Raw genomic sequence first — 13377 nt, 5'->3', positions numbered from 1 at the left:
ATCATTATTTTAAAAAAAAATAAAGATTTTGAGTTACGTTTTTAGTGAAGACAATCCCCACTATATAAATTGCAAAATAATTTAATTAATTTTGTAAAATATAATATTTCAATTTTTTTATAACGAAACAGTCGTGTACTTGTATGTTGAAATTAGCCTGCAAAATTCATGCAAACATTTTTTCGCCAAATATTTACACATGCATGTGTTAATAGACACTAGTGCATTTGATATGTAGAGGAATACCAATAAAGATTTTGGGGGCCATACCTCTTTTAGTGATGATATCAATCTCGTACTACAGATATTATTCATGTTGTTAGCCACGTATCAATCAAATTTGCCTTCAACCGTTTATTTAATGGTTTGAATTTCTATATACAATCAAGGTTCTTACTTTGAATCAAAATTATATTAAGTTTACGAAATGGTTGTAAATTTTAATAACAACGGTCATAGTTTCATTTGCCATTGATTTAGGTTATGTAGGTATTGCATAGTAAGTACATGAAAATATTTTTTTCTCTTTTCCAAAGAAGATAACAAACCTTCTAAATCATTATGATTCAAAGTCGTGTCAACTTCAAGTTTGATGATTATCTCAATTTGAAAAGCAGGAAAGAGATTTTCGATTACCACTATTTGGAGGAACAGAATGTCAAGTGCATACCTTTGATTTGATATCTCATTTAGGAAAAAATATTATAGAAAATGGACCACATGTCCGGACGACAGTTCACATACAGCCACATCATCATGGATTCCATCACGGCAACCAATTCGAACCACATCCTAGGTAATATGTTCTCCTCATCTTGGAGCCGCACTCTTTTTGGCTGCAGATCTTCTGATTCATCGTATGGATCGGCCATTGTTCATCACTAAGTTCAGTTGACTATAGCGTTCAGTTCGTGCCGCATGTGGACGGTACTCTATAAATGCTCATCAAAAGTTGGCCCCTAAAGGAATTAGGAAACCCTTTCTTTTATCCAATATGTTGAAAGAATTTTTTGTACAGATAATCGAGGTAGTCCTTGGAATTGTTAGCAATTACAACGCGCAAATAAACCATGTAATATTTTATTTGACGCATTTTAGGTTTGATCAAAGCCATCAATAAAAGCATGAATCAGACATGAAGAGTATCACCGTTACTAAAATCATACCAACGCATAACATTTAATGGTTAAACAAACGTAGAAGTATACAAATGGGCAAGCAGAGAGCAAGACCGATTAATATATGCTTTCTATAAGATATTTCCTACGTAAATCATATAATTAAGGCAATGAAACAAAAAATAGTTAAACATCAACCGATAGAGCCTGGCAAAAGTATAAAAAAAGAAAAAGCAAAAAGACAAAAGATAGTCAGAACCTTCCACATGCTTTTCTTGCATTAACATGTGTATCAGAGTATCGTTACAATCCGAGAACAAAATACAAACTAAAAGTAAATTAGTCAGAGAACGATGACCAATAAAATGATGACATGTATAAAAATGAGACGTTCACACATATAAACCCCCTCCAACTCCGGTGTAATCTTGCAGCTTCTAAAGTGCTACCGTAGACAACAAATTTTATAAATCTACCATTCATAAACAACGACCAAATCAGTCTCTCTCATAATTGCCAGCATGCCCTATAAGGTTAACTCACCCGCAACTTAAAAACAATCAATAAGCATTGCAAACCAAACTGAATATACACAGGACAATCTACGTGGACCAAACTACTAAGCACTGAACAAGCAACGGAAAATGCCTGCATGAAGCTAAACTGCATTGGCCGATTGGCTGAAAAACGCCTCTCAAACCTACAGACTCACGGGTTCAAGCTATTTGCCATTATAGGCTCACCAAATCCAAAAAAAGAAAGCATGCATAGAAAATCTACATTCAATCAGCTCCCGTACCATAGCCGTCGCCTGCTTTATCTGATCAAAAGTTCCTTCCAATTCAATGTTCCTCAGATTTGTATCGCTCTCGTGGTCACGAATGGAAAGCTTGGCACCGGTCAGACGGCAGACCTGCTTAGTGTTCACCCCACCTTTCCCAATTATGGCGCCAGCCAATGAAGCATCAACACTTATCTTTGCAGTTGCAGAAGCGCCAAAGCTGGCTGCTGGACCAAGACCAGGGGGTGGAGGAGGTTCAAACCGCCCCCCAAGTCTCCCACCCATTGGTGGAGCAATTGGGGCTTCATGACCAGAAAAAAAGGGCCGGCCAAGTTCTCTCTCACCATGGGCAAAGTGGCATTTCTCTCCAAATTTGCAACCTTCTGGAGTATTAAACTTATTGCATAAGCGAGTCTTTGCAGCTGGAGTTGGAGGACCATCAGATATTGGGAGTGTTCCAACAGGATTCCTTGAAGCAGCGGTAAAAGAAGGGTTCCCCAAGCTGGACATCTGCGCTACAGCATTATATCCCCCAGGTACAAAGTGCAGAAAGTGACAACCCTCCCCAAAAGGGCATCCAGCAGTGCTGCACCCCACAATAATAGTAATTAGACACTGCTAAAATATATACAAAATTATTAAAAAAAGGCAACCAATAGCATGATTACAGCATTTAGAAATAACTCTAAAAATGTTTTTAAATTCTGGGTCTTTAGTAAACAAGTCAGGTTGAAGTTCGAGATCAGATTCAGGCAAGCTTTTAAATGCTTGGAATTTAAATAAAAGAAATAAGGAACACAAAGCTCTCAAGTCAATGGGAATAATCAATCAATAAATTGTTGTGATTTAATCTCATGTTTTTTATTTTACTTGAATTCAATAAACCTAACTCACCATAAAACTAAAAAAATAAAAACAGTTGATGATAACATACGTCCGGTGATCCTGGTGATGCTGCATTCCATTGAATTTTATTTTGTTCTCTTTTTTTCATTTTACATGAATCCAATCAAAGTCATGTCAAACTCCTCACCCCACCAAAAAAAATAAGATAAAAAAATAGAAATCAATGATTAACACATGGCCCATTATCCAGATGCTGCTGCATTCCATTGAATTGTATTTTAAACCCAAAAGAATATGACAACTTAATACATACAAGGTATAGAAACTCATCGCGGTATCGTGCGCTACACATTGTACTGTATTGCATTTTATTGTGTTATTTCACGTTGCAGCTCATATGATTGAGTGGAAGTTATACTGCAGTTGTATGTAGTATCATTCGAGTGTGGTTATTTGGTAAAAACATTACATTTCAACAGACACAAGCTTAAAGCAAGATAAAGTTGAATATAATTATAAATTTCATAAATTTATAATATTATTTAAACAAATTATGTATCCATTTCACAAAAGAAAAGTGAATATATCACTTTTCTCAAAAGAATCCTGAACCATCATTTTAAGAAATCTTCTATTTATTATTCTACAATTGAACTTATAATTCAGACCACCCACCCTAAAAAACTTCTAATATTTAAGAAAATAAAATCAAAAAGCAATTCCAAGATAATGGTGTTAATCAATACAGCAAAAGTATTTATTTTATTTTTTGGCATAAGAATTTGTAAAGTATTCAAACTGTTATTAAAAAAATGACTAGCCTGAAAGCAAGAAACAGTTCTGGAAAAGTATTTGATTAGCAATTACCATATAAATTTTGGTCGTTCCAGATTTCATCACCCTAATAATTGTTTGAACAGTAAATTAGACAAAACTTGGCTATTAAATAATAGATAGTTACAGATTAAAAAACTAAAAGTTAATTATGGATTCTATTATGGTTTCTAACACAAAAATGTTGTAATTTTCGATATTTCAATTAATTATTAAATTGAATTGCATATCCATATATGTATTAACTAATGAATAGAAAAAATAGCTACTGAATTAGACTAATTAGTTATCAGAATAATAGGTTAAATTAACTATTCATACATCAATCCAATAAAATTTAATGGGCAAGCTAATTAAATATTAATTACTGTCATTAAAATAATTAGCCTAATTATGGATTATTTGATACAAATAAATAGCTGATAAATAAATTACATTAATATTTTAATTATTCATGAATTAATTAACGAATAATAATTAATCAGTTTATTAAGATTAATTATCTTAGATAAAACACTTTTCTCAAAAGAATCCTGAACCATCATTTTAATAAATCTTCTATTTATTATAAATTTGACAGTTGCAATGCTGAATCAGACTAAGTTTGCTTTTCATGTACAACAAACCATAGATCTACACCCCCTTAACTAGGAGAGAATATTACATGCGCAGTCCACATGCATGCGTACTTTTATCCTGGGTGCGCCATAAAAAAAGCCCATAGATCTGTGAACAGCACGCCAAAACATTGCAAAAATAATGTTTCCACCATTAAAATTCGTTTAATAAACAAATAAATCACGTCTAATCAACTAGGTATGTAACCCGTAATATAAGATGGATGCTGCAAATCATTTTCCTTATTAACACATCAGTAAATTGCTTAAATAAGCATGATAATGATTAAATGAAGAGCGCACCTCCAGAGGTACATATTAAATAATGGATGTTTTCAGGACCAGATAACTAGAAGTTTTCTTTATAACAGATAGCAATACAATTCATATCAACAGTTGAGCAATTATGATTCAATATGCTTTAATGGAATAAGTGAATAGTACTGGGACTTTAACTTTTATTAATGCGTCTTTTATATGTAATGCTTAAAAAATTCAGACGAAGATCATGCATAAAACAATATAAATAGCATTCAGTTATGACAGGCTAGTTAGGCAGTGAGGTAAAGAAGATGACACCTCGATAAGTTTGTGTTTATTGTTCATCTTAAGCAAGCAACTTCCTCTGGGTGTCAGGCTATATTCACTTGATTTTATAAATGGAAAATAGTCCTTCAAATGTTAAATATAAGTTATTTTCTATGGTGAGAAAAAAATAATGCATAAACGTTTATTCTTAGATCTTTATACTCCATACTTAAATTTAATTGTACTTGTTTAAAATTATTAATCGATTTAGAAAGTCTATTGAACTTGAAATGTAAATAAATCTAAGAATTCACTATTTAATTTACAATTTCAACTCTTCAATAACATTTATCATAATTAAACAAATCTAGCAAAAGAAAACAGCGCATAAACGTTTATCATTGAATCTTTATACTCCAAACTTTTAGTTTAGTTATACTTGTTTAAAGTTATGAATCGATTTGGAAAGCCTATTGAACTAGAATTGTAATGGCAGCTACGAATTCACTGTTTAATTTACAATTTCAAACTCTCCAATAAGTTTTTTTTTTCTTAAAAAAAACACTTCAACACCATTTACCATAATCAAATAAATTTAAAAGCAGAGTATATTTGTCCTACCTGCCATGTTAATTTTCATCACCCACGCTAAACATCTTTAACTTAATTTTAAGAGTTTGACATCGACAAGTATTACCAAAAACGCACTTAATAAATCAATATAAGATGTACAAAAAAAATAATTAGATTTGCTCTTGATCAGATAAAGTGCATAGTTGTATAGTGATTAAAGAGAACGGATAAAAAAAACTCTTACCCCTCTAAAAATAAAATTCATTAAAATATCAGGGACTTGCAATTATAAATATGACAAAGCATTTATTTTATAAATTTTGACAGAATCAGATATCCATTTAACCATCAGATGCATAATAGAAAACCATATTCCTTGAAACATTATTAAAAGGCATAACGTCATTAACAGAGGCATCCATCAATAAATAAATAACTGAACTCACAGAAATCCATAAAACACGACAAGGAATAAAAATAAATATCAGGCATCCATCATAGAAAAAGAACATTACTTGAGGTACTTGCCTTATGCTTGAAAAGAAAAAATAATAATAATAATTGTCACTCTTTGTGGCTAAATAAAAAAAAAAAATCATATGAAAATTAAAGCACTCCAATGAGGTTACTAACGCAACCAAAGCAAACAAAACGGAACAACTTAAGAAATTCCAAAATTAAGGATCTTGACCAAAATTACCAATGTAAAGAGCATTTAATAAAAATAAACATAAGCTTCATTTGGCGCAGGTTCTTAACTGCTTTTCTGGAAAAAAAACCAACTCAAATTTAATGTTATTTGATGGACAACTTCCTCACAGTTTTTTTCTTTCTTTTTTTCCTAATTTTCTTTAAACAGTCATTTTTGAAAAAAAATATTTAATACTACGGTTAAGAAAGGAGCTATTAAAAAATGAAATATAAAAGCTGAATTTACTCCAAACAAGGCCTAAACAAAATAGTGTAAAGCTTAGGAAAATCAGCCAACCAAGAATATGTAATCGATAAGGCACTATACCACCAACAAGCTTTAATATGTTTTTAATAGGTTTGGTTGTCATTTAAAAATATAATGTAATAAATAGCTGTTACCTTAATCGCCTTCACATAAGGTTCAGATTTGACATCCTTTTCTTAGAAAGGAAGCCATCATAAATGTATAAACAATCTAGTTACAACATATGATTTTGAGAAGAAAAGATGTTAAACAAACAGAACAGCTTAAATTATTGCATTCTCCAATATATAAAAAGCTTATCACCAATTAATTATTCTATGAAGCCCTATTTTACTTCCATTGCCACCATAGGTGCTTATTTTTCACATGAGCTGGTAAGAGTTAATTCCAGGTCCAATCTTGTTTGTGACAAAATTACTGTAGAAAATTCTTGTTATCTTGCTTAATTCAGAACCTGTATCACAAACTTAAATCACCAATTCAGTAAATTAAAATATAGTATAGTTAAATGAAATTTAGAATACATGCAAGTTTAATTTATATACAATTACAAAAGAAATGGACGTTCAAAGTGTGATATTTATTTGTCACAGGTTAAGATTAGAACCTGAAAAACAGGTTAAGATTAGAACCTGAAAATAAGATTAGAACCTGAAAAACTTGGTGCATGGCTTCGATTTGCTTCCTAAACCAGGTTGACTTGAGTCGCTTTCTGTTGCATAAAATTAATCTTATGTTCTCAGTTCAAAGTTAATTAATCTATTAATCTTAAAGATTATAAAACATGAAAAATTACATATATTGGCACCATTAACATAGTGAAAATATATGCTGATTAATAATGAATTAATAAATTTCATCAGTTGAATGCAAAGTGCGCAATTTGAGAATTGCCGAAGCTCTAGCCTGTGATTAAAATATTGTTTAAGAGAAAATTTATTAAAGCTTTCTTTTATGAATAAATCTGTGTGAAAATTCAAATTTCACAATACCTACACAGCAAACTATCTATGGACAAAATAACTTTATATCTTTATATATGTATATAGATATATATGTATACATGCATGTATGTATATATTATATATATGTGTGAGTGTGCGCGCACGCGTGGATATAGATATATAAAGTTAAAATAAAGATAATACTATCCTATTTAAAAAGATATCATTGAATCAAATGCACTACATTTGATATATAAAATAGAATTTAACTAATAGCATTACCTACAATCAAGTGGCCATATTATTAACTAACAAAATATGAAAATGGTAAACATAAAAAATTTGAAGCCTTGGAAAAAAAAACAAGACAGCATTACAAGCATCTTTATTGATTTAATAAAAGTTTTAAATTTTGAAATTTGATGATTTAATCCCAAAGTCATTCTAATTATCATTTTCAGTATCTAAGTTCATAACGATAACAAGAGAGCCTGTGGTTAAAATATTGTTTAAGACAGAAACTTTATTAAAGCTTTAATTTATGAACAAATCTGTGACAATTCAAATTTCACAATACCTACGTACAAACTATCTATGGACAAAATAACTTTATATCATTATATGTGTATATAGATATATATGTATGTATGCATGTATATATGTATGTATATATAGAGACACACACACACACACGGGTGTGCCCGTGTGTATATATATGTGTGAGTGTGCGCGCACGCGTGGATATAGATATATAAAGTTAAAATAAAGATAATACTATCCTATTTAAAAAGATATCATTGAATCAAATGCCCTACATTTGATATATAAAATAGAATTTCACTAATAGCATTACCTACAATCAAGTGGCCATATTATTAACTAACAAAATATGAAAATGGTAGAAAACTTAACAAAATTGAAGCCTTGGAAAAAAAAACAAGACATGCATTACAAGCATCTTTATTGATTTAATAAAAGTTTTAAATTGTGAAATTTGATGATTTAATCCCAAACTCATCCTAATTATCATTTTCAGTATCTAAGTTCTTAACGATAACAAAAACAAATACATATAGAAGGATAAATTCATATACAAATTTATTTTATTAACCAACACCTTTTTGATAAATTGCTTAACACTTGATTATCATTTAGCCAAAATTGGCAAATTAAAAACAATAATTTAGCTTAAGGTTAGCATATTGCAAAATAAGAAGTGTTAAAAGATTTTATATGGAGAACACCAACGTAAAAACCCAATTTCCTAGCATACATAATCCTTTAATCTGAGGCATAAATATCTTTCCTATTTAGTTAAAGCTCAAAAATGTTTGATCATCACTACTGTACTACCAAATCATAGCAAATTAAGATGCACAATCTAACACACAAATTCACCTTCAAGAAAAATCCGAATATTCATCAAACCATACTAAAACCTGAAACCAGAAAAACATTTTGCAGAACAATAAGTATTATTCAGCAATTTACTTGACATTTGATTATGATTAAACAAAAAAACGGGTAAATATAAAATGATTATTTATCAAGATAGTTGCTTGATTAAAAGGATATCAATTATTTAGTGGGGCAGTTTATTAAAATGGTTATTTATCAATATTATTGCTTGATTAAAGGGATATCAATTCTTTAGAGGGGCAAATTATGTAAATGTTCCTCATTGTTTAGTTTTTTTTGCTATATATTTTTATACTTATTTCTAGCAGGGTTAAGAAGAATTAAAATTTAGCCCACTTAGGCCCTATTAGAGATGAATTTTAGTTGCTTCGTTTTATGAAAAGCAAAGCAGGTTCGTTTGGGATGCAGCTTATAAAGCAAGTTATAAAATGTTTTTGCAACCCAACTTAACTTCTCACAACCTAAAAGATAATTGTAGTGGGTACATTTCACCGTGTCTTTACATTTAAAGACTAAATAATTCAAGTTGGTAGGTTGAAGTGGAGGAATGCATCTGGCCTATTGTATTAAAGAATAGTATCACTTAGAATGGAAGGAAAATGTTATTAAATGGTGGAGAGACCTGCAATGCTCTATGGCACAAATTCTTAGAAATTAAAAGAGAAGTATAAAACAAAGCTGTGCAGCTAAAATGAGAATGCTTAGGTGGATGGGTTTGAGACAGAATGTGAAATGAATGTATCCATGCCAATAAAACAAAGCTGTGCAGCTAAAATGAGAATGCTTAAGTGGATGGGTTTGAGACAAAATGTGAAATGAATGTATCCATGTCAGGGTGTAGCTCCAGTGGCAGACAAGATTAGAGAGTCATCTTCGATTGTTTGGTCACACTAAACGTCAACCATCTGATGTCCGGTTAGGAGAGTGAATGTTTTAGATTCAACTCATAATAAGAAAGACAGAGGTAGACCTAAAAAGATTTGGGCATATTGTATAAAAAATGATCTCAATTTATCAAAATTAAATGAAAATGACACTCAATAGGACGCAATGGAGAAAAAGGACTCAAGTAGCCGACCACACTTATCAGGTTAAAGGCTTGTTACTGTTGTTGTATTGTCCCTTATACCATGTGACTAGCTCCATCATGTACTTTGTCTCAAGCCATTCCACAACTCCTTTATTTGTTGTTGATTCGTATCAAAGCACTTCTTGGACATTTGCTCCACCATTCCCAATAAATCATCCCGATGCTTGCTTTCTTTCATCACATATTCTTCATGCATCACAGATAGTTCCCTCAACGCCTCAAAGAAAGCTTCTTACAACATCCCTCTTCTTCAACTTGCAGGGTCCAGCTCTTACTAACAACTGCAATTCATTATTGTATAAATACAAATCCAACATGTACAGTTCAATTCCTGAACTGCATATAATCATGCAACTCTTTTAGCAGTAAATTGTCCTAATTCACAAAAGAGGCCCCTTCAGTTCCTTGAGCAATCAAATATAATTTAAAACATTGCACAAGTTAGCAAAGCAGGACAATGAATAATGGAATTCACTCTCATTGCATCTTTTCTTAATTTGTTTTTTATTTTGCCCTTTTTTTTTTTTGTGAAGTATTGTTCACTCTCATTGCATCTTTTCTTAATTTGTTTTTTGTTTTGCCCTTTCTTTTTTTTTTTGTGAAGTATTATTGGATTCCTTTGAAATGTTTAGCTTCTTCATACTAGTATGTTTGGTTTCTGAAAACATTAAAGCACTAGAAGATTTATTCATCTTAATGGATTGGAAATTTGAAGAAATTTTTCTATGGCCCCCCTAAAATACAAGCCCCTTGCAATAAGCTGTACTAGCAATAAACTATGTTAGCTTCCATTAAAACAGTTCTAAATAGACACTTATTGCTGCAGAAAAAAATTTATAAGAGACATGTTGATCACATCTATTTAAGATTGAAATCTGAAAGCTCTGCAGTAACCTACTTTTCATCATCATAGCTCCTTTGAAGTAAAATTTCCTAAAAGAAAATATTCTTTGATTTTTTTTAATTTTAATTCATTTTTATTTATCATCTTTTTTCTTAAATTGAAGATAAATATTTACTTAACAAAATGATATTTAATTATGGCAAACTTAATTTAAATAATTTCAATAATGCATTATTCTTGTGTTTTAACAGAAAAATTTGACAAACAATATAGGCTAATATAATAATTGATTTTCCATTTATGACCTTGCATTGTTAATCGGGGAACTTCAACAAGACCAAAAAAAGTATAGACATGAAATAAAAATCAATAGCTCTGCTTCTAGCCAAAAGAACATTTGAGGTGGCAATGACTAAATAAATTTAAATTAAAATTAGATATATTTTTAAGTCCAAATTTGGTATTGATATATGTTCCTGCAACTGAAGCAATATAGCTATGGTTGAGTAATCATCCATAATATATAGTAATGTCAATGAACCCCAACCCCCCACCCCCTCTTTTCCAATGCCAATACTGATAGCGGGGGCCCCCAAACACCTAACTAAAAACATTTTAAGTAAATTGTTCGTAAGATGAGTTTATCTTCCATGATAAGAGAACCTCATACGTTGCTGAGAGCAACCACTAACACTTCAGGGCATCCCCATAGATGCTATCTGATAAGCTCCAGCACAAAATCAGCAAGCAACCACGACAAAACAGCAATAGATTGACGGACAAAATTCAAATAAAGGCTGCGCTTACGCAACACACAAGAAAAAAAAAACAAGATACAAAAGTGATCTACTTTTCGACGGGTAGATGAACTCTCCCACAACCCTAGACATCGCTAGAAACACTATTGAAAGAAGAAAAATCAGCAGCCAACAAATATATGCATATAAAAGAACAAACCCTAGGTTCCCCCTTAATATAATCCTCCCACAACATTCCAACTTTCCTACCCAACTTTCCCTCCCAACTCCTTTAATTTCTTCTCAAGGATGTGTGATTAAGGCCCTCATAGACCCCACCGTCTCCCTACCTTCTTCGAACTCAGCAAAGTGTCGCTCCTTTCCTTCACGCGCAACAAACCAGCCCGTCTGTTGTTGTGTCAGGCTAGTTGGGGGGATATCAAACAGTCTAGGAGGGATCGGTGGCCTAATAGACATAATAATACTCCCTCCCAAAGAAATACCTAGTCCTAAAGGAAAATGTAAACTGCTAGTGGATCACCATTCACTAATTCATGATAGATTCTCCAATCCTGGCAGATATTGAAACTCGAATTATGCCCGAGTAGCTTGGATAGTCATCCCTAATGCTCCTCAGTTACCATTCACTACTCTAGAAGATACTTTAAGCTCCTCTGATATGTCCTGATAAGAAAATATCATCTCAACAGGTAGGGTCGCCACGTCTGAATGGTCAAAACAATTGGCATTAATTCTCATTTATATACTGACTTGAGCCTCGCTCTAGCCATAAGAACCTGGCTGAAGCAAGCAATCGAACGTTGATCCTGCATGAGCACAACTCTCAAGCCATACCTGATACATCCGTCTCCACGACAAATGGTTTACTAAAATCTAAAAGTGCTAATATTGATACACTAGTAATGGCCCTCTTCAAATGTTCAAAGTTTGTGTTGCTACTTCTCGCTATTTGAAATTGTCTTTCTTCAACTACTCAGTCAACGGTCATGTTATTGTGTCATATCTTCTCACAAACTTTAAATAGTAGCCTTTAAGTCCCAAGAATCCTCTCAACTCCTTCAAACTCTTTAGTAAGTGTCAATCAACCATAAGCTTCGATCTCGGACTGATCCAGTGCTGCCCTAATTCTAGTCACCACATGTCTTAAGTACTCCACCTGTAATTGTGCAAATGAGCATTTCTTCAAGATAGCATACAATTGGTGCTCCTTCTCCAGGACTGTCCTCATGTGCCCCACATGTCCCTGTATTCCTTCTCCAGGACTGTCCTCATGTGCCCCACATGTCCCTGTATGACAAAAAATCAGAATATCATCAAAGAAAATCAGGACAGTTCCGGAGATAAAGATGAAAAACCATGAAAGTTCCAGAGATAAGGTTGAAAAACTATATTCATGGGGGATTGAAATGTCGCCAAGACATTAGTAAGGCCAAATGGCATCACTAAGAACTCATAATGTCCTTCATGTGTAATGAATGTTATCGTGTGTACATTTGTTGGATTCATCGAGATTTGGTGATACCTTCATTTACGATTATTTTTTTAGAAAATGGCTACCACATAAGCTCATCCAGTAGCTCATCAATCACAGGACAGGAAACTCATCCAAAACCTGATAGTCCACGCAAAATCACCTTTCATCTTCACCAACAGGACGGAACTAGAAAAATGGCTCACGCTAAGCATGATAGTTTCAGTCTCAAGCATCTCTCGAATCAGCTTCTATCTCATTCTTATGAATTTGGGGCACCTACATGGTCTGTGCAGGGAGAAACACCCCTTCAATGTAATAATGTGTTTGTGCTCCCTTGGAGGAGGTAACTCGTTTGGTTGCTGGAAGAAATTTGTAAACTATTGTAGAAGTTGTTGACATCTCCGGGAAACTCTGCTAACTCTAAATCTTAAATCTCCTCAATGCTCTGCAATTCCACCAAGTAGCCCGATGCTACTCCACGAATCGACTTGACAATGATTTCAATCGACACTATGGTTTTGCATAAACTAGCATCTCCTCTGAGCATCGTCACATTCCTATTCTCCATTTGGAACTCCATCACTAAGGATTTA

At 32.5% G+C, this 13377-nt stretch overlaps 1 protein-coding gene across 1 annotated transcript in view; it reads right to left on the bottom strand.

Moving 5' to 3' along the window:
- Positions 1-1304: 1304 nt before the first annotated feature.
- Positions 1305-13377, bottom strand: part of LOC110026572 (zinc finger CCCH domain-containing protein 31-like) — a 16542-nt gene continuing 4469 nt past the window's right edge. Inside the window, exons 2-5 of the mRNA XM_020727552.1 lie at positions 6907-6967; positions 1862-2485; positions 1662-1818; positions 1305-1325 (exon numbers count right to left, since the gene is read on the bottom strand). Of these exons, the coding sequence (XP_020583211.1) occupies positions 1305-1325; positions 1662-1818; positions 1862-2485; positions 6907-6967 (863 nt within the window). The remainder of the gene's footprint in view (positions 1326-1661; positions 1819-1861; positions 2486-6906; positions 6968-13377) is intronic.

The sequence above is a fragment of the Phalaenopsis equestris genome, unplaced genomic scaffold, assembly GCF_001263595.1.
Source record: "Phalaenopsis equestris unplaced genomic scaffold, ASM126359v1 Scaffold000379, whole genome shotgun sequence".
Classification (NCBI taxonomy): Eukaryota; Viridiplantae; Streptophyta; class Magnoliopsida; order Asparagales; family Orchidaceae; genus Phalaenopsis; species Phalaenopsis equestris.
This window is presented reverse-complemented; position numbering and strand designations above follow the sequence as displayed.